Raw genomic sequence first — 23108 nt, 5'->3', positions numbered from 1 at the left:
ATCCTGTGTGCAAAGATCCATTGCATATGCTGACATGAATGAACTGCAATCTCCACCTTCAAGGATGATAAGATATTGTAGGTGTGTTGGTCAAAAGAAAATTCTAAAAGTCATGACATAAAAGACTATAGATTTAGATTTACACTTAAACTTGTGAGTGGGAAATTCATAATACAATTAGTTTGCATTTCTATAATCTGCCAAACATTTCTCCAAGAGCAGAACAGCAGTGGTAGATCACTGGGCACCTACTTCACAGCATTATCAATACTATTATCAAGCTGTGGAAACACACAATAGAGCAGTATAATCAATATGTGTCCGAGTACATATGCTGCCATTATAATCACTTATTCTGAACAGGATTAGTCATAAAAACTTAATTTAAAACCTCTACTGTATGAACTTAAATAATTTTAATCCTTAAGTAATTTGTCTTTCATGAAATAAAAGAGCTAAACAAATGTTATTTTTTAAAGGAACTATTTTTTACTAATATTAGTAATGATATAAACAAACACATTAAAGCTTAAAATGATTTTCTCCTGTGCACATATATATATAGCTTAAAGGGAGAAAAATCCCATCAAACTTCTTACGAATTAGGCTATGCCTGCAGAAAATCATTATGCAGTGAAGATAATATACTCCCAGTTCTAAAAAAGGTCCCAAAGCTGCTTTTTAGGAGTCTGCTCCCTATCTGTCCTCACTTCAAGTATGTAGACTGTTCTGAAGAGAACAAGGGGGTCATTGGCCATTGTTCTCATAATTTCTAGAGGCCTGAATTAATTCAGATTGGTGAAATCACTGGGAGTTGTTTGTAAGGCAAGCAAACTCTTCATTATTACTCCCAACACTATGGCTTTTTTTTTTTTTTCTTTTCATAGTAGCTTTTGGCTGAGACTCTGGCTTAAACTAGAAACTCAATAATTCTTATATTAAAAGCAACCCCTTTGTCAGTACAAGATATTCAATGTGCTATTGGGGAAAAGAGAGGTAAAAGAAAGTGTATCCTGAGTTAAAGGAAACAAAAGTGTGCCCTGACGGAGACAATGTGGTAACTAGCAGACTTTCCAGACAAGTTCTGACACCTGGAACACTGGGTTTTCTAATTGATACCATACTTCTGTCCAACTTTTCCAGCCACAAACAAATATTTTGTTCCTATTTATGCATTCAATTATCTAAATGACTGCAGAAAAAATTCACAAAATTTAAAGAACTTTGTTTTCCAAGTGCAAATTTTTCTTTCGAAGGAACTACTCTGAACTCCATAAAAGTACTCTTTAATATGTACTACTAACCCAAAAGTAAGTTTCCTGTGATTTTTTTCACACATCCATGAGGTTTACCTAATCTACAAATAAGCAGATCTGTTTTCTAGTCATGAAACCTGGATTTAAAGCAGTCTGGCAAAAGCCAGCTTACCAGCAGTAGTCCAGCAGGTGTGGAGGAAGCACTGGGATGTATATGTGCTGCCAGTACATTGGGTAGAGCAGAGCAGCCGATCCATGGAGACAGGCAGTTAACTAAAATTTGCAAAAGGACAACAATAATAAGTAGCCGCTGACCCTCCAAACAAAAAGCCATGTCCAAGGTATCAAAGATGACTGATAATCAGAACAATTTACACAATGACATAACTCACATTGCCTTTCCCAGTTCAATAAGTAAAGTCTTATGTCTCAGGGGCTCCTGTGAAAAATATATAAAAAGCAAAAGTAGCTTCATGGGAATCATATGTAGATAGTTATAACCACCTAAAAATATACTTTGGGGTTGAAATGTAGAACATAAATAAAGGTAAAACTGAAAAATCAGGTAAGCATCTTAGAATATATTGTAGGAAATTACGATTTGTGCAGCACAGTTTGTGCATCACTCAGATTAATACAGCACGATTAAATATGGAAAGGAAGAGAGGCTGAAAGCTCCTGAGGGATATCATTAGGGCAAATTGCCAAAGAATGAAACATGAGCCAGTCAGGAGAGTCTGGAAGCTGCAATAATACCAGGGGACTTGAACATTCGACAGTTGGAGCTTCAGTAATGTGTGAACTGTGGGTTATGGTATCAAGAGACTCTGTTCACTGACACATAGAATGTCACTATTGACCAGCAAACTGCCCAAGCTTGACAGCTGTACTACAGGAAGCCAAGTATATCATAATTTCATATTTAAACTGTTCATTCCAGATTAACATTTTGTTTCTAGCTTTATATCACAGCAGCTGCAATTATGTTGTTGCTATTTTAAAGGTAATTGCCATTTTAATTGTTTTGTTTTGGCAAGCAGTTAATTAAACATTTTTAATGCTTAACAAAGGGATAGCATTTTTTTTTCTCCCTTTTACTGACCCTTATCAGAATTCTTTCCATGTGACTTTCTTTCCATTTTAGTTACGTTTCTATAGAAGTAAAGCAGATTTTTAGTGTTTAAAGTAGTAATTAAACCAGCATTCTTTGTCATTTTAAAGTTTTGCTGTAGCCTACAGTTCAAGGTTACTAAGAAAATAATTTTATTGAAATTGAAAATCAGAATTTTCAAAAAACTATCTTAAAATGGACCATAGACTTTCTATAAACAATGTTCTCTATTTCATTGTAATACAAAGAAATTAAAACATACACATGAGAATCACAATTAACTTAAAAGAATAAATGCAACCAAAGCAATCCCAATCACATTGGAAGCAAATCTGTCCAACTTTAAATGAAAAACCGTATTAATTATGTCATTCAAACCAAAAACATTAAAAAATTTCATTGAAATGTACTTATCTTTGTCATTTGTATGATATTTTTCCTGTCAGATTTTTGGTCGGTCAATTTTGTACAACAAATGATGTATCTGATTCCACATGATACTTTCATTAAAGGGTTTCAGTACCTTGAATTTACTAGCTTTACTAGTTTATCAGAGTATTCTTTCAATAGATATTATTTTCAAAATTTCTTAATTAAAACGTATCAGATGCCACTAGGAGGCATTCAAATACTTCTATTTAACAATTACAGATCATGGATTTATTTATGTTACAAAATTGAACTAGAGGAAAATGAAAATGGGGTTGGCTCTAACTCATTGTGTCAAATTCTCCTAGAGCTTTCAGGTTCTCCCTGGTTGTAAATTAGGCATCTTTAAAGCTGTACTAACTCTCTCCATCCCTTCGGCATAACCTGATGGGCTAGGAAAGCTTAGGCAGCTTTGAAAGGTAGCTAATTACTTAATTTCTCCATATGCACATTTGAAAGATGACTTTCAAAACGGCATGTTTTAAATCTTAAAAAAAGGGAAGTATTCCTTTTATTTTAGGAAAATAATAACAATGAAGCAAGAGGAAAAATGCATTCTCAAAATGAACTATAATGAGGGTGATTTATTTCATTGGCCACACCCAAAGTTCAAAACACCCTGCTAAATGCTACACGGAATACTTCCCATATCCTTGAATGGTCATACTTAAATGAAGTTATTCATTACGCACTAACAAGGTACAATAAGTATCTGATGAATCTGACTGGAATTTTTAGAGGATGGTTTCTGTGATCACAAGCAAAGTCAAAAAATTTCTGCCATGTCCAGTATCTGGCAGGGGGTCATCCCTGATAATCAAGATCTACCAGGAGAGAATGAAGCTTCATAGGACCTGGCAACTTTTTGAATATGGGAAACAGGTAACAGGGAGAGGAAGGTATATACAAAAACCTCTCCCCAGTCCAAGTGTCTAGCCTAAGCAATCAGAATGAATTAATAAGAGTAATAGAGCAAAAATGTCAGATGTAGGAAGAACCATAAAGAACTTGCTTTTACAAATACAGATTCTGTTGACCATGAGACAGCCAAGTGGATATTTACAAAGTAGAAGCATATCAAAGAACTACATCATCATAACAACTGAGAAAAAACTATATAACATACACTTTGTAGAAAACATAAGAAAGTTGCAAGTAAATTACAAGTAAGGAAAAATAAATTTACTAGGAAATCAAACACACATATATATTATATAAAATTATAATCAAGTATATGAGCCAGGCTTGGTGATACATGCCTGTAATCTCAGCAGCCTAGGAGGCTGAGACAGGAGGCTCTCGAGTTCAAAGTCAGCCTTAGCAACTTAGTGAGGGTCTAAGCAACTCAACAAGACCCTGTCTCTAAATAAAATATAAAAAAGGGTTGGGATGTTGCTCAGTGGTTAAGTGCCCAATGGGTTCAATCCCTGGTACCAATAAATAAATAAATAAATAGGATATGTAGAGAAAGAGTAGGGTTCTGACATTAATAAGCTATGTGGTCCCTGCACACCTAACACAATGAAGTCCCAATTTCCTAATCTTTAAAATAAGAATTTATGCTAGATGATATGTAAGCATTGTCTTTCATAAGTTAAACATTCTTTATCTTAGATCAGATCAATTTTTAATTTTTATATATTTAATAAAATATTTTCCCATCTAAGTGGTTAACAGCATATTTTAACTAACTGTAATTCAGATTTACCTTCAAAATACATCTAAAGATTACTTCTCAATGCTTTAAAGAACATTAGCTAACTGTGCAATCGGAAATATTATAATTCATTTGTTTAATTCAATACGAATTTTGAGGGCCTGCTTCCTGCTTTTGTAAATCCTTACTAGGCAAAAGGGACATGATATTGAACAAAACAGTCCCTATTTACAGGGAGGGTATGTGTTATGAAGAAGGCAAACAATAAACAAACAAAACATACATTGCAGGTCAGGCACATCTAATCCAAAAATCCAAAATCTGTAATTCCCTCAAATCCAAATTTTTTGAATGTTAACATGACACTATGAATGGAAAATCCCATACCTGAGCTCATGTGATGGACTGCAATCAATACAGATGCACTAAAATATTGTATAAAACAACCTTCAGGCCATGGGTAAAGGAAATATTTGAAACATGAATGAATTTTGTATTCAGACTTGTAAGATGTTTAATTATGAATATGCAAAGAGTTCAAAATTCAAAGAAATCCAAAGTCCAAAAACACTTCTGGTTCCAAAATTTTCAGAAAAGGGATCTCAATTCTCTGTCAGAGATAAAGTCGATGAGTAATGCAAAGCAGAGTTATGAAGAAGTTATCATAGATTATAACATTATGGAAGAACTCTGATCTGGTGTCCTCTACTAAGTTCCAGCTTTGAGAGCAGGTCATTGTTAATTTGAGGAGAAGTGCCATTCCAGACAAATGAAACAGGCATTCAAAAATCCTGAGGTGGAAACATGCTTGGCATTTTCACAGAGCAATGGGGAGGCTGGTAAGATTAAATTGGAAGTGGAAGAATGATAGGAAATGAGCTCACACAGAGAAGTTGGGTCAATACTGGAGAGCTTTCTAGGACATGGCAAAGATACTATATTTTATTCTGGATGAGATTTTTCCATGCCTCTGAAGAGGGAACTATCACAACTAATTATTTATCTGAAACATTTTGTGAACTATGCAAATGAAGGGAAAACAAAACTTTATCTTAGAAGTTTTGGTTTTGATGTAAAGTACTACAAAGAAATAAGATAAATTTAATAACTCATGTAATAAATAATTTTTAGTATTTAAAGGTTATTTATGATATAGTGAATCTTTAAAGGGAAATAACATACCATATAGTCTTTCTGTAACCTAGAATTACCCAAGATTATCCAACTGGTTAATGACAGAGCTAGGACTCCATGTAACTTTTTAAATATTCAGTTGCTTCTTTAATACCACAGCTGTTCTTCATAAAAGTGAAAGAAAATATGAGAGAAAGAATTTTTGAGTTTCAACTAAAATAATCTCTGGCATTATACCCTTAAAACAGAAGGAATAATATATTGTTACAATCTTCAGAGAAATATAAGCTCCCCAAACAAAGGTTTAGTAAAAAATTTTATCTTGAAGTAGCACATGAATATTTAAAACACATTCACTTTCACTTTCATAAAACATACTCAAAATATTGAACTGATGTAGTCCCAAAGGACTGATTAATGAAAAATGAAAACATTGATGATCTATATTTCCTACAGACTCAATTATAAAATAAGTATATATGAGAACCATGTGAGACCAAGACTAATTCCATGCTTTTATAATTATGTCAAAGTGGATTCTACTGCCATGTACAACTGAAAAGAATCAATGAAAAAAAAGATTCAAAAACTGGGGCCTATAAAATCATCAGATGAAGAAACTTAACAACTAAGGTCAGCAAAAGTGAACTTAGTTACAGAATAAATGCACTTAGAACTTTCAATCCTAGGCCACCCGGTTTAGTAGCATACTGCTATTCATAATAATTGAAGATATTAATAATAATATCAAATATTTGTATATTGCTTACCATGTGCCAGACCATGTTTTGTCTATTTGAAGTACTCAGATCTAATCCTCACCAAAGTCTAATGAAATAGGTCCTATTTTCATTACTACCATTTTACAGATCAGGACACTGAAGCAAAGTTAAACCACCTGCCTGAGATCATATACCTTTTAAGCAGTAAATCCAGTATAAACAGTAGGACAGGCTGGATCCAAAATACAATAGTAACCATCATTTTAACCTGCCTTTTGATATACAAAGAGTTTAAAATTCTCATGATTATGAGGATTTTCATAGCATCTGAAAATATTTTATACTAATTATATAAGAGTATGCACACTTGGACTGAACAATCAAATAAACAAGCACAGTTGACCTTTGTATAAAAAGTTTAGGGATCTCTGATAGAGATTCAATTTACAAAACTTTCCCCAGTCATCTAAGTCTACAACTTCAACAGGGAAACGACAGAATAAACTCAGAAAAAGTTAAATTTAGGAAAAGATATTTAATAAAAAAAAATTGTACACATTACTTCTCAACCTCTATCTGCAAGTACAATTAAGTTTGAAACCCAAGTTCTTCTATTTTGTAATATGCTTAGGTGATCTGTTCCTTTTTCTTGAGTTAAACTATATGTATTAGAGACCATTAGTCTAATAATTTAAAACAAAGCAGTGTTTTAAACATTAAGTAGGCATGTACTTTATGGAAGCAAAAAACACATTTATCAGATTCCCAGGGAGACAGCAGAAAAATTGATTCATCTAATATAATGACCACAATGGAAAACACAAAAATTCCTAATTGGCAACACCTCAGAGGGAAAGATTTCATACTGACACATTGCTAGTCCCATTATTCTAGTCTCTGTATCATCTAGTCAGATTGTACCTTATTCTCTTTTTTTAATATTTTTTTAGCTGTAGTTGGACACAATATCTTTATTTTTTTAAGTGGTGCTGAGAATCGAACCCAGTGCCTCGTACATGCTAGGCGAGTGCTCTACCACTGACCCACAACCCCAGCCCTGTTCCTTATTCTTATGTAGAGATCCTACTCATTTCAACCAGAATTCTATGTGAGTTACTGAGAGGCAGATTTATATTAACCAAGAATGTATTTACACAAAAAAGAAAAAATACATATATTAAAGAAGTAATCAGACTTTACTGAAGCAATACTTCAATCATAACTTTAAATAGCTACAAGTATCCAGAAACTGCTGGACATAGTAATAAATTCCTATGGAATGGATAAATTCCCCATGGAATGTAAAGAAAAAAATAGTGGAAGCCATAAAGAAGGCATCTGTTTAAACACATTTAATTTATATTCACATTTTAAAGATTAGGCCAAAAAACCTGTCAGTTGGATATTTGAAAACTACAATGTTATCCCTATAATTATAAAGTATTTTCACTTAAGCAAAATTTTAATATCCAAATTAAGTGATAGTTATAAAGAAATATTTATAGAAAGAGCAATTTTAACAGTGAAAAAGTCAGTATTTGGTGGTGAACTTAATTTTTAGAACTGTTTCAGGTTCACAGAAAAACTGAGCAAAATGTACAGAGATTGACCATATACTCCCCTACTCTCATTCATGCATATCTTTCCCTTTATCAATACTCCTCACCAGATGGCACACTGCTATAGTGACACATCATTAATAGCAAGTCCATAGTTTACATTTGAATTCTCTCTTATACAATTTAATCTGTTTACATGTAGTTATTAAGTAATTAAATTTCTGTCTATGGGTATGGACAAATTTATAATGACATGCATCTACCATGGTACTATCATTAAATCCTGTGTGAACTCTTTTGCGTATAAAGATAACAAAATAGGTACAAGAACTATGCAAGAAAAACTGTAAAACTCTTATTAAAAAAAAAAAAAAAGAACCAAGTCAAAGAAGAGAGAGTAAATGTTCATGGATAGGAAGACTCAATATTTCAGATGTCACTTCTTCCCAAATTCATCTATAAACTCAATGTAATACAAATCAAAATTCCAGAAAGTAATTCTGTGGATACATACAAGCTGATTCTAGAGTTTATATGGAAAGGCAAAGAACCCAGGATAGCCAAAACAATTCTGAAGAACAGAGTTGGAGGACAGACAACTATCTGACTTCAAAACTTACTATAAAACTACAGCAATTAAGACAGTGTTGTGTTTGGGGAAAAAAAGGACAAATAAGTAGACCAATGAAACAGAACAGAGAGCTCAGAAATACACCCATGTAGATAAAATCAAAGAAGCAAAGACAATAGAGAAAAGACAGTCTTGTCAACAAATGGTGTTGACAAGAAAAACTAGATATTCACACACAACAAAAAAAGAATTTATACACCTTATATCCTTCACAAAAATATAATTCAAAATGGATCACAGATGTAAAATGCAAAACTATAAACTGCAAGAAGGTAACATACAGGCATAATGTATCACAATGAATGCCATTATTATGCATAATTATAATACACCAATAAAAAAATCTTTTAAAAATCCAGCACATTTAAGAAAAGTCGATATGACCTAGGGCTTGACCTTTTAGTTATGTGATGACAAAGGCATGCTCCAAAAAAAAAAGAATAGATAAGCTATATTTCATTAAATGAAATTTCAGTGAAAGACACGATCAATGTAACAAAATAAGAAGGCACAGACTCAGAGAAAACACTTGCAAAAGATATATCTAATAAAGGATATTATCCTAAGTATACAAAGTACCCTTAAAATTCAGCAGTAAGAAAACCACCAAATTAAAAAATAGGCTGAAGACCTTAAGACACATCTCATCAAATAAGACATACAGATGACAAACAATGATATGAAAAGTTACCACAGGTCATATGTAATCAGGGAAATACAAAGTAAATCAATGAGATGCCACTATACACCATTAGAATGGCCCAAACCCCAAACACTGACAACACCAAATGCTGGTGAGAACATGGACCAACAGTAACTCTCATTCGTTTCTGGTGGGAATGCAAAATAGCACAGCCACTTTGGAAGACAGTATGGTGATTTTTTACAAAATTTAAAAAATTTTAAGTACCTTTTTAAACAAAACAGTTATTTTATATTTCATTATTTTTCTTTATTCTATTAGATGGTACTTTACTCCATTTAGTCTGCTTTCACAATATACCTGAAACTAGGTAATTTATATAATAGAAGTTTTATTTATCTTAGTTCTAGAGGCTGGGAAGTCCAAGATCAAGGTGCTGGCAGATTCACTGTCCAGTGAGGACTCCTTTTCTGCTCCATTAATAACATTTTGTTGCTGCATCCTCACATAGTAGGAAGAGCCAAAGAGCCTTCTTGTACCACTTTTATAAGGTCACTAAGTCCCATTCATGAAGGCTCTGCCCTCAATCATTTTCAACAGTCCCATCTCTTAACACTATCATACTGGCAACTACATTTCAACATAAGAATTGTAGGGGTGGGATATTCAGAACATAGTAGATGGTCAACTCTGATACTTCATTCCTTAAAATTCATTTTAACCTCTTTCCATTATACACAAATCCTTTGGAAAGTTCTAATAATCACTGGTTTATTCTAGCCAAACGATTTGAAGTTTTTCTTGTTTGCTTTCTTCCTTCACATATTCATTATTTCATTAATTTTAGAAATAGAGAAATTGAGGCAAGGCTGTACCAATTGCTAACTATCACACATTTAGTAAGTGAGGCACCAAATATTACTGGTGCTGGAGACAGGGTAATGAACAAAACAAACAAACCTTTCTATAGCCATTACTGTTACCTGCAATTCATCTCATTGTATTTCTGTAGCTCTCACAATACACATAAATGCCAATGCCATCACATTCCCTCTCCTGTATGACTTTTCTTTATACCTAAATAAGTTATTTAAAACTCCTATTTATAATCACTTCAATAGAACTGATTTTTGTTTTGTTTTTGTTTTGTTTCTCCTACAGGAGGCCCATCTACTTTTTCACCAAAATTAATAAGTCTAACACTACAACATTCCTCAAATCCACCATCTTCTCTCCTCTCAATTACCTAGACTATATACTTATTCAATTTCTTCATGCTTTAGATAAGAAAGGTTGCAGTATAAGAAATTAAATGGCTTACATGAAGTCACCTGGCATGTTGACTGAGCATTCAGAATCGAAACAAAAATCTCTGATTTTAGAAGGTAATATTAATATAATCATATTACTATCACATTTGTGAACATTTCAAATAACCAATAAATAAAATACAACTGTCTGAAGCTACTTTTTAACCATTATACATATCCCAAAACCACAATTTAAAATATCTCTTGCCAGAAACAAAACAAAACTGACTGGAAGCCACAAGGAACTGAAAAGAAAATAATCACAAAGGCAAATAATTCCAAAGGAACTTCCAAATCTTTATAAATGGAGTTAATAAATCTAATAATTTATAAATCACATTTAAGAATGAATAATTATATAATTACATATATTAACATTAAAATGTTGTTATAAAATTCCCTTACATATGTTTGATGTACATATGTGTACATTTAACATGTATATCATATATATGCAAGTATATACATTTACCTATAAATACATATATGGAGCTGTGTGTGTATAGTGCACACGCAAAGTCTAAGTTTTACAGGTAGCAAATGATAGTAAGCCTGTCTCCTTATAAAGCAGATACTAAATATTTGGTAAAGAATAGCCCTCTGCATGGCATTCTACACTTTTCCCTTTCCTGAATGACAGCAGCTTTCCTTGGTTGCTTTGTTAGGGAGGTGAGACATATACTGTGAACAGTTTTCACTTAGATCTATGAACAGCTTCTCCAGCATCCCTCATGTGACGTTCCAGTAAAGTTTCAAAACATGGCATCTCTCTGTGGACGGGTCTCCTTGGCACCCCAAAGGACAGGTTTTTTGTAAATTCTGCCAGTAGGTCACCACAGAAACTATCTACTATCTAATGAGGCATGGCTAAGCACGCTCCATCAGGGCCTCTGGATCTCAGGTGCTATTTCTTGGGTGCTATTTCTCAGTCTTAAAGCAAGAAACTGCTTTAGATCTGTTATTCCTATATTCATTTATAGTTATCTTCATTTCTTACCAGCACATCCCTCATCACTAAATCCCACATTATAACAGTTTTTAATTCTTTATACTAAACTTTCTATGTTCAAATTACTGTGTAGTCTCTGTCTCCTGATTAAACCCAGAATGATGCACAGGCTGATACTTCAGCATCTTACTTGCAGAGTGCTACCTGGCATGAGTTCAGTGATCCATAACTAGGAAGATTCAATGAATAAATAAATGAACTTTCCATAGGGAAAGAGCAGTAAATTGTATGCTTCGTATTATAAGAAGACCAAAAAAATGTCAAAACAAGTTCTGTATCAGTATTGCCATAGAAACTCATGGAACTGAAAAAAAGTGCAACATGCACTGATAACTTCTTTCCCTGAGGCATTCTGATTTTAGCATAGACCTTAAATTGAAATTCCCTACAGAAAACAGATAAACACAAATCTTTAAAATTGAAAATTCTCAGTAAAAAAGATAAATGTAAATCTGTTCTATAAAAACAAAAGTCCAAACCTTCATGAAAATTAGTCTCCAACCTAAAAACCATTGTTTATAACTTTTGAAAAGATTAAGGTCTAATAAAAGAGATCAACAAATTCACTAATGATTTTAATTTGAGAAAGCTATGAACTCATGGATAAAAGGTGTTATAGGAGTTACTCAGAAGTGCTAGGCTTCTATAAAGCAAATAGGATTTTGAAAAAAATTCAAAAGCATGGAGCATTTGAAATACACTTGAGAAAAAGCAAAAACTGCGATTTTATTCATTCACCCAAAAAAAATTTTTGTTAAAAGTCAGTTATGTGTCTTCACTGTCCTAAGAACTTGATATACTGCAGTGACTGAATCCGATAAGAAATCTGCACTGCAGTGTTTATTATCTTGAGATTGTAGTAGATTATAAGCAAATAGTGAAAGAATTTAGGAGAAAAGTCCAGGGTCAGATAACAGTTTTTAATGCCAGATTAAGGAGTTTTAAATAAATAGGAGTGTTTTTATTCTGAAACATTAAGTAACTATAAATAGAATTAATCTAAAAGGTGATAAAATGGGAGATACAAATGGAAGGTAAGTGCTAGTACTAAAAAAGCAGTATTAAAAATGGGAGAAAGGTAGCAATGTGAGATATTGAGGGATAGTTAACTAAACTGGCAAAGACAAATTGAAGCTTGTTACGGAGAGGGATGCAACATAGGGGTAAAGGTAAATATGCATTTGGTTTTATTAGACAGTCACTGAAAAAGGCAAAATTACATAAAGGTTGAAAATATATATTTTACAGTCAGAACTGACTTAGCCACGTTCAGAGCTTGGATAGCTTACTCTATAAATTTCAAAATCCTCATCCTTGCCTGTCTACTGTGGATAACAACAGTACTTATTAGACAGTTAGTGATAATTATGTTGGTTAAAAGAAATTCTCATAAGGGTAACTAGCTGATAGTAAGCAGTGTCACATATAGACCATAATTATGCCTATCATCATTGTCAAACTGAGGTAATGTTAGCATCCAGTATATATGATCTAAAAAGATATTTATGGAAAGTGATAGTTGCCTGAACTAAGATAATAGAGAGCTGTAATGGAGAATAGGAATCAGAGAAGAAAATTTTAAAAGTATAATCTATAGGACTTAGGTGAGGAAGACAGAAGAGAGGAAAAGGTCCCAAAATTATCACTGTATAGTAAGAGAAAGAGATGAAGGGAAAAAATAGTGAGCTGCATTTGGCAATGTTGACTGAAATATCCATGATGGGTTATATTGTAGCTCAAAACCTAAGATTGCTCATCAGAAGACAAAAAAACTTGCAGAACTGCAAAATGAAAAGTATCTATGGTATGTAAGAATATATAAACATAGAAGATACCTTTTAAAAGAACTATCCTGTCTTCAACATTTTTATCAAAGAAACAAAACAATACATATAATTTTTCTCTTAGTTAATGTTGATAATCATTAACAACACAAAATTAAGTCATTGTTCTTTATAGAAAATTCTTCAGTCAGCTGAAATTGTCCAAGATCACTCTGGTGATTAGAGTTATGGGAACAAAACTTACAGAACCTAGAGGAGCAACAATTTAATACCTCTGAGACAATTCCATAATTGTTTTACTAAAAATTCTGCTTTGTGATGTAGAAGTCAGTTGTTCACTTTTAGAAGACAAAAGGACTAAAACTCCAAGCCAGAAACATATTTCCATGAAAAACAGAGCTTTTAGCTCCAAGAGAACTGCAAGTTAGAAACACTAGTCTTCCTTAGAGACCCCCACCAACTAACTTCCACACATCCCTTCCTACAAGGCATTTCATGATGACCTCAACATATCCATTTCCACACTTCAGTCAGCCCTAAAACAATGTTCACAACAGCAGTGTACATATCAGACAATAAAATAATAAGCAGAATCATTACCTAGAGTTTCAACTGATATAACTGGTTGCTATGGACTCTGGATAGAATTAACGATCTAAAACTTGTTCCTAGAATATCTTTCCCTGAAAGATCCTGATGATAATTTTTAACTGCACCACTTCTTAAAGCCTCAAGAACACAAAGTCAAACGCATTCTTCAATAACCTTAAGGGGGAAGTAGGCCTGCATACTCTTTGTTCTTTTACCAACTGTTCAATTCTTAATCTCCAGGAAGAATCTCTGTGTTTCAGGTTTCAGATTAAATACTGATACAGGTGGTACCATTAATAGACAAATCGAGAATATGCATAATCCAGATGAAGAGGTCAAAATCATCTGGACTCCCCTTTAGTCAAACTAAACATATAAAATATACATTTTAAGAGCTGATTTTCTGGAGATCACAAGATTTCCTTTTGTGTATGCCCTTGATGGAATTAATGAGAAATGGAGAGAAAAGCATATGCTTAAATGCCTGGGGGCAACTATAACAAAGGAAGAAATTACAGTTTATTAATGCAATTCCAACACTCACAGCATATTGCTTGCTCTAAATACTCTAGAAATAAAATGCACTGCACAATCAAATCTCTGTAACTAACATGATTACAGACTTTAAGATGGCAATATTTACCAACTAAATATTGGTCAAAATAGTAGCTAACACTTAGACATCTGCTTTAAAGAGAAGCATCCCTTCCACCTGCTTTAACAGGCCACAAAGATACACTCTAGTTAACATATTACTGACAGGATGATGAGAAAACTCCTGTCAGATGCTGGCCAGCCGGGTGTTTGAGACAAAATGCACAGCCCCAGCTGACTAGTTAGAGAAAGTCTGGTGAGGTACAATTATAGAGGCATATGACAAGGCTTCATGCCTGACTGATTTGAGAACGGATGACATGACTTTAAACAGCAGTCCTCCCTACCTATGGTCACAAAACAGCAATAAGTCAACTGATACAACCTTGTAATACCATGATTTATTCCTTTGCTTTGAATACATGAGACTCTGATACAATGTTCTGCTAGTTTACCAAGATTCACTTGGGGCTTAAACATCTAAGGCCTGCCTACAGCATGCATAAAATCAATGTTCTTGTTCAGGATTACTGAGAAACATTCCAAGTGTACTTGTTAATGTATAAATGAAAGAATAAAAACAAAATTGATTATGCCCCTGTTTATTAAACTTCAACATGTAAAAATATAATAATGAATCCTAACACCATACACACTTGAATAAATGAGAGGAAAACCTGTAAAAATTTTTAAGACATAATAATAGTCATGATATTTTTGCATATATGTCTCTAAATATTTTTATTTTAAATTTTATCTTTATAAAAGTTGTAAATAATCATACTTAACTGCAAATAGCACCTGAAGAAAAGGCCCCTTAAAGTAAGTTGATTCCCTATCACTTTATTGCCATGAAAAAATTACAGCAAGACATAAGTTTGACAAACATCACTGTATCACAACCAGAAAAAAGTTATGATTCTCAAGAATAAATAACCAAGACAAACTAAAATAGATAAAACAATAGAACTGTGAAAGTTAAGACACTTTAACTTATATGTGTTCTTATAGTAAGTAAGATTTTGGCTATATATATTTAAAAGATGATCAAGGGGTGAAACAATTTTTGTACTAATATTAAGTAGGTTATAGTCTCTATGGTATATAAAAATATAAGAAAGCAAAAATCTTAAAATCAAATCAATTCTTTAGTGATAATTCTTTGGATGTTCCAGAGATTTAATTAAATTCTTTTTAAAAACTACTTTATCACTAATTTACATTATGATATTAGTCCTTGATCTTGAATTTTACTATGCATGGAATTTATAGCACATATATTTATAAATACTATGTATATCAGAGAATTGGTCAAGATTGATTTAGGTAAAGCAGCTTCCCCCACATTACAAGGGTAAGAAGATCATAAAAGGGAATTTGAATTATGTTTATTTTATCAGCTCAACTGCCCCACAGAGTGATCTAAAACAGAGCTGGTAACTTACAGGCGACATCACCGAAAAGTTTTCAAGAACTGTCATAAACTGCTGATATTAAGTTGACCTTGAACATAGGAAACAACTCCCTATGTAATACTAACCTTTAAAATAATGTTTTTAGGAAAATATTAAATTAAAGGACAGGCATGTTAATTTTTGCTCTAAACCTACAGATCTAGACTATTATAAAACTACAGTTAATAATCATTGAACATTTATCCTACACAGACACAATTCTAAGCACTTCAAATATGTGTATGTGTCCACTGATCCTTATAGCAACCCTATGAGATTAAGATTGCAATTATTCTTGAAGAAACCAAGTCAGAAAGGTTACCCATCCTCTAAAGAGAGGGATAAAAATTAAAATATAAACATTTTTCAAAAACACATATTCAGATTTATTCCTACTATGTTCTAAAAGAGCAGCTTACGCTCCATTCACATAGCTCACTCCCTCATTTTCCTCAGATTTCTACCTGAATTGTAAATCGCTAGAGAGGCCTTCCCTTCCACAACTACTTTATGTAAAACTGAAACCTGGCCCTTGCCTTCTCCCTATATATGCACTCACTTTATCATTTAACCCTTGGTACTCAGTATTGTATGACATGATAGCTATTTATTTGTTTATTTGTTTATCTGTTTCATGACAGTTGGATATAAGCACCAAGATTGCTTGAACTTGTTTTGTTTTCTGTTGAATTCTTAGTATGTAGGAAAATGCCTGATGCATACTATGTGCCTAATAAATTTTGTTGCATGAATTAATTCTAATTAGTTCCTATAAAAGTAGGCCTATACAACAATTTATACAATTCTTTTAATCTTTAAAAAATATAAAAATATCCTTTATAATATTAAAAATATTATTTTTAAAAATTAAGGAGGAAGATCTGAACAGAGAAACAATGGTTTTGTTTTAATCATAAGTTAAAAACAGTAGAAAAGCAAATATATGAAAATGTTATAGTTTGGATAGAGGTAACCCCTGAATGCTCAAGTGTGAACCTACAAAGGAATATTCTGAAATTAAAAGATTAGATTATGAGAGCTGTAACTTAATCAGTGGATCAATCCATTTGATGGGTTAACAATTTGAATGGACGCGTGGGTGGTAACTGTGGGGGGGGGCATGGGTGGAGGAAGTCGGTCACTGCAAGTACGCTCTTGGGAATGATATTATCCCTGATTTCTTGTTCCCAAGTTAGCGTGTGTGTACTCTCTCTCTCTCTCTCTCTCTCCATCTCCTTTCCCTTCTCCTTCTCCCTCCTGGCTTCATGAATTGACCATTTTTCCTCTGCCATGCCCTTCTGCCATGATGTTCTGCCTTACCTCAGGCCCAGCACTATGGAATCAGACAACCAGGACTGAACCTCTGAAACTGTGAGCCAAAATAAACTTTTCTTCCTCATAGTTGTTCTTTTTGGGTCTTTGGATCATAGCAACAAAAAGCTGATTAATACATAAAAGTACCAAGTGATTCAGACTGAACATCTCATAATGTCTTAAAGATATGTAAGAAAAATATGACTTATGTTACTAATACTCTCTGATACTACCTCATCACTTTTTCACATTTGCTCCTTTAAATGCTTCTATTTTTCAATATGTACAATGTATTTTCAATTTGGGGGGAAGTGAGTTCATCAATGTTAAATATTTAAATTCTCAAAATTTTACTTTTTCAATTGCAAGGTAATGGAAATAAGCCAAGACAGAATTAGGAGACCCAGTTTCACATTACTTATCTCTAATTAGTTGCTTGGCCTTAGGATGACCATTTAACTTCTCTGAATACCTTGCTCACTATTAAACAGACATCCTAAAGAAATAAAGAAATCCTAACCTTTATTCTACTTTAAAGTGCTAACACATTATAAAGTTTTTATTTCTACTCTAGGAAAATAAAATATTAAAACTATGGTTTTATTTTTTATCAAGTAAATAAATATGTGGAAAAGCAAACTCATGCAGTTTGAATGTCTCATAGATTACTCAAAACTGAGTTTGTGTTAAAAACTAAAAAGTTGAAAGTAACATTTTTATGCTTAATGGAGAATAAATTATGAAATTTAGTAAAATACATTTGAAATTTTTTTCTATGACCCAAGAAAAATCCTTGTATTCTCACAGCCTTTACCACAGTAATGAAGACCTTCCAAAAGAACATTTTAGTGAGTGTCATAAAACCCGTGATTTATAAAAAAAAAAATGCTACTTTGACTTTTAAGTTATTATCAGTCTGAAGAGCTCCTCCAAACCTGAACTATTATAGAATCTACTCCCAAACCACTACTTGGCAACAAAGATGAATCTACCTATTACCAGGTTAGGGTAGCAGCTATTATCATGGCCCCTTGATTTCTTTCAAGTAGCTCCAATGGAAAAAGCCATAAGTGAATAATAAAGATCTCATAATAGCTCTTAAGAATTCTTTATGTGGTAGAAGGCACTAAAATGAACTGTGGAGAGTTAAAAAGGGGGAAAAAACTCTCATCTCCTGATAAGAAAAAATAATTAACCTGATTTAATGCATCTGAGAAGGCCTTCTATAAATCAGACTTTTGTACTTCAAGAGCCAGATTAAAACCATATATAAAAAAGTATGTAGATATTGTCTTATAAGTACACATAACACATTTCTAAATCTGCAGAGGTTTTTAGGTCTTTTTGTGAAACACTCAATACATGGTACTTAAAAGGAAAGTGTGAAGTACTTACAGTGCTTAATTTGCTAGAGGTAATAATGATGCGCCTTTCGTGCAGCATACTGGCATACAGTTGCAGCATATTGTTCACATCCACGGCAACAAAATATTCTGTAAGATTTCTCTGTACAAGTGAAAAATAATTCTCAAGTTATAGCTTATGGTGAACATGAAGAAAAACATTTTATACATTTACCAAAAAGTCTTAAAGTTCAAAGGATGCTGTTATTAAAAGTGGCATTCATTAAAATAATTAAATTTAATACTATTCTGCTGCCACATGAAGCATGCAATATTCCATTATTATTGGAAGCATAACCCTCTCCACAAAAGTGTTTCTCAGAGGGTGATCAGAGGGTCGCATATTTCCCAGCCTCCCTCCCCACATACCAACTATTTGAAAAGAAGCTGATTTCCTTGGCCCCCACCTAGACTACTGCATTATCTTCAGAGTATGGTCCCAAGAAACTGCTTTTCAAACATATACTTCTGGTGATTTTCACATACACTGATGTTTGAGAAACCACTATTCCAGAATTCTGAGTCTTTTCATGTTTGTCATTGACTCTGCAGGCAAAAATCATTGTCTGATACTATGTGCTATACACAAGACACCCAGAGGATAAGGTGGATTTATAAAAAGTCCTTTGGTTCTTTATTAAAGAAAATCCTTTGTTTATACCACATGTCAGGCTTGCTTTATACCACTATAACCAAATGTAATTTGGTGATATTCTAAATCAATTCCTTGATTTAACACTCTTGGTAAGATGTCTCCTACATAAGAACAAAATTTGGATGAATTACATTGATTTTCAGATCCCCTCCATTAAGTTACTAATTTTTAGCTTTCTATAATCAAATTTAAGCATATCCAAAAGCAATAAAGTATTGAAGAAACTGAGTAAGATATGATAATAAACTGAAACTGTAGTACCAGGTGAACTATGACCTGGAAGAATAAAACTTAGTTGGGTAAAATGATAAGAAATCCTGGTTTGTTTTTTTTTTTTCAATTTTGAAAAGACAGTAACTTTATCAGGACAAACTAGTAATCAGAGCAGAACATATCAGTAGAGTCTATAACTATCGGTGAGTGGGTGAAGCTGAATTGATGGGGACAGCTTCATTTTCTGTTTTTTCTAATTAAGGCCCACTTCACCTTCCACTTCAACTACTAGATATGCAAAATTACTTTTACAACATTAAGTATTAATATTTTCCCATGATTTTAAAGATAGATCATATTTAGATAGGGAATTATTTCTCAGCAAAGAATGCTGCTTGATATTTCTGTCCTTGCTTTTTTTTACCCCCTAAACAAGACATTTTGCAAAATAAAGTATCTTAGTGGACATTTTTAAAACTTTTATTCTTGGTGGCAGTTTTTCATTAGAATATTTATTTCTCTAAAACTTTCAAAGTAATTGTCTTTAAAAGTCCATGACATTTGTTAACTGAAGCTCTTAGTTGTTGGTAAATGTAAGAGAAAGGTAAAGAGGATAGAAGGTAGAAGGGGGAGTTACTTTAACTTGGTATTAGAAACCATGTTGTGAAGGGGCCTCAATCATATAAGCCAAAGGTATGGTCAGTTTTTCATGAGGAAAACATCAGAGGGTGTCCTGCCTACAATGTGTAGCAGTCAAGACCCCACTGTCTGTGACTGGCCTTGAGAGTCTATCTCAGACCCGCAATAAGAGCAACTTAATGCTAAGTCTTTTGATAGAGCCTGTCTGACAAATTCTTTTAAATAGGGTATCCCGGCATTCACCTATACTAAAAAAAGTTTTGGTTGGATATTTTGATTTGAATATTAGAATACTTACACTTGTCTTCTTGGTTTACATTCAGTAGGTTTGAAAACATTTGAGAAAACAGAATTCTGAGGTAAATAATAAGGGTATCTGGAAATATTTTTTTCCTATTGATTTTCCCTTGACTTTTAACTGAATTATTTAGATTTCCTTCAACTTTTCAAGAGAAACTGAAGAAAAACTATGTAAGGGAATACTTTATTTTCAGTTATTAAAAAAACATAAAATATTTGTTACTTTCATTTACCCATGTAAATTTTTCCATAAAATATTCATTTGTGACAACTATTAAAACACTGAGAATATTTCTACTATGGCTATAACTGGAACTCTAAGTATAATGTAAAATTAATTTTTATAATTTTTTATAATACTCTTCAAGCTTCATGAAATATATATTACTTGAAGTTAAGCCATTAAATCAAGTATAGGACACTTAGATTTGAACAGTCATAGACAAGAAATCTAAAACGCAATGGTCAGTTCATTAAAGTAATCATTTTTGTGAAGGCACTTCCCATGGCTAGTATTGCTTTTCCCCCAGTAGAAACCATCTCCTGAGATACCTCCTCGGCTTTATACAGGGAAGTGGAACCTATCAGAACATGTATGACCCTACCTAACTATTCCTCAGACCATTTTCCCCAATTTTCTTTATCAACAATATATTAAGAAAGATATAACAGGACAGATACATAAAGAAGAAAAGGATAGGACACCCTTATTGTTTATCTCTTCATTATTTCTCATAAACAGTCAGTTACAATGTATTTTATTTCTCTTTACAGGAATCCATAAACAATGAGACCAAAATAAGTAAAACTTATAATACAAGTAGTAAAAGTAAAAACCAGAAAACTTACACTCTCAGGTATTGTTGGGAGTCCAGTTACATCAGGGGCAATGAAGTAGGAATGCTAATAATTAAAAATAAATCATGTAAGAAAAGGAGAATTAAACTTTGTTATTACATAAAATTGGGGTTAAAAATAAGAAAATTTTCTTAATAAATGTTATGGACTGACACTCAAGATTTGTTGAATTTGAGATTCTTAAATGAGATAGCAGGTTTATAAAATTTAAAAATAACTTTTGTATACAAGGAGTTAAGGCCAGAAACAGTATACTACCAAAGATTTTACACACACACACACACACACACACACACACACACACACATACACACACTTTTCAACTTGATTCAGAGAAGCTCAGGACCTAATTGAATGCGTTAGACCCTACCTAAGTTTTCTAAATGACAGAAATACTTTCTCCTATATCGTTTTCCATAATTTTCTTTATCAAAAACATATTAAGAAATGTATAACAGAGCAGATAATAAAGAAAAAAGGATATAACATCATTATTCCTTATTTCTTCATAATTTCTCACAAATGTAGATACTTATAATGTATCCTATTCCTCTTTGCAGGAATCCACATGCAGTGAAACCAAAATAAATTAATTCATAATATAAGTAACAAAAGTAGAAAACAAAAAATTATGAGTATATATTCTTAAAACACATTTAGTTTAGGTAGACTGGAGAAATACATCAAAATATATTAAAATTCTTGCATTTCTATGCTAAATCACAATAAATCTCTTTTGTAAACATCAGCAAGTATATTATTTAGAGAGCAACAATAAAATATAGTTATTAAATGCTTAAATCTTAAAAATGTAGTTGCTCATCACAAAGTATGACCTCCATACTCAGGTGAACAAGGATTAAATGCCACAATGTACCAAGCAGTACAACAGCTCACTGAAATATTTACATACAAAAGATAGTGGATATACCATCAGGGTTCCCACAATACTTACAAAATTTACCCCCCAGAATCAAAGTGTCTTAATCATCAAAAACCGTTTTATTTTCTGTTCATATTAATCTCCAAATTATTTTAATATCTTAATTTAGTACCGTCTTTATAATTAAAGACTGGGAAAGAAACTTTTCTAGACAGTATTTGAGCATAACTGAACTAGTCAGAACAAGGCTGGTTAACACAGTCATAATGTATCATTTTCCACAGTGGAAAAGCAATCTGATATAAACCACAAGATAATCTTGTGACAAAAATTTCATGTTGTAAATGTGGTTTAAAACTGCTATTATTGAAAATGGAGAATATGTATAGATTTGTTTTCTATTACCTTTATTTGGATGGGTTTTCAAATAAATATTTGATAAAAACATGCTTTAAAAGATAGTATAAACAGAAAACATATTCAAAATGATTATTTTTTAAAGAATCAGTCTACCACTTCCCATAGGACTGAGGTGAATCTTAAAGGTAGAGAGAAAGAAGTGATTTTTTTCCCCAATTTCATAATGATAATGATATTTAGAAGCCAATGTTCTTTCAACTCACCGGTATTAGTGAGAGCTGATCTTTCAAAACTTGCTCACTGGCAATAAATATCTCTTGATTCTTATAACACATGAGAAAAAAATAAATATTTTACTTTCAAGGGGGTTGTTTTGTATAAAATTGTTCTTGAGAGAAACTCATGAAGCTACACTATCCACTGGCAATACCTGAATAACATTAATTGTGTTACTTTAGATGCTGATTTGATAATTCTATGCTAGAAAAATCCCAAAGAAGGTATTTTTATATTGAGACAGTAGGGAACCTATGGCTATTTAATGATTTTGAAATACAGTTTCAAAAACTCAATTTTGTATATATTTAACATTTTATAAA

General features: G+C 32.5%; 1 protein-coding gene across 4 annotated transcripts in view; it reads right to left on the bottom strand.

Moving 5' to 3' along the window:
- Positions 1-23108, bottom strand: part of DENND1B (DENN domain containing 1B) — a 232239-nt gene that overhangs the window by 97085 nt on the left and 112046 nt on the right. For 2 of the 4 annotated variants that reach the window (XM_079107996.1, XM_079107997.1), the window contains exons 8-11: positions 22773-22832; positions 21258-21311; positions 18594-18704; positions 1429-1529 (exon numbers count right to left, since the gene is read on the bottom strand). In XM_079107996.1, coding sequence (XP_078964122.1) covers positions 1429-1529; positions 18594-18704; positions 21258-21311; positions 22773-22832 — 326 coding nt within the window. The remainder of the gene's footprint in view (positions 1-1428; positions 1530-18593; positions 18705-21257; positions 21312-22772; positions 22833-23108) is intronic. The other 2 variants (XM_079107998.1, XM_079107999.1) reach the window with 1 other exon arrangement.

The sequence above is a fragment of the Sciurus vulgaris genome (assembly GCF_902686455.1).
Source record: "Sciurus vulgaris genome assembly, chromosome: 12".
Lineage (NCBI taxonomy): Eukaryota > Metazoa > Chordata > Mammalia > Rodentia > Sciuridae > Sciurus > Sciurus vulgaris.
Note: the sequence above shows the minus strand (reverse complement) of the source record. Positions and strands in the feature narration are given on the sequence as shown.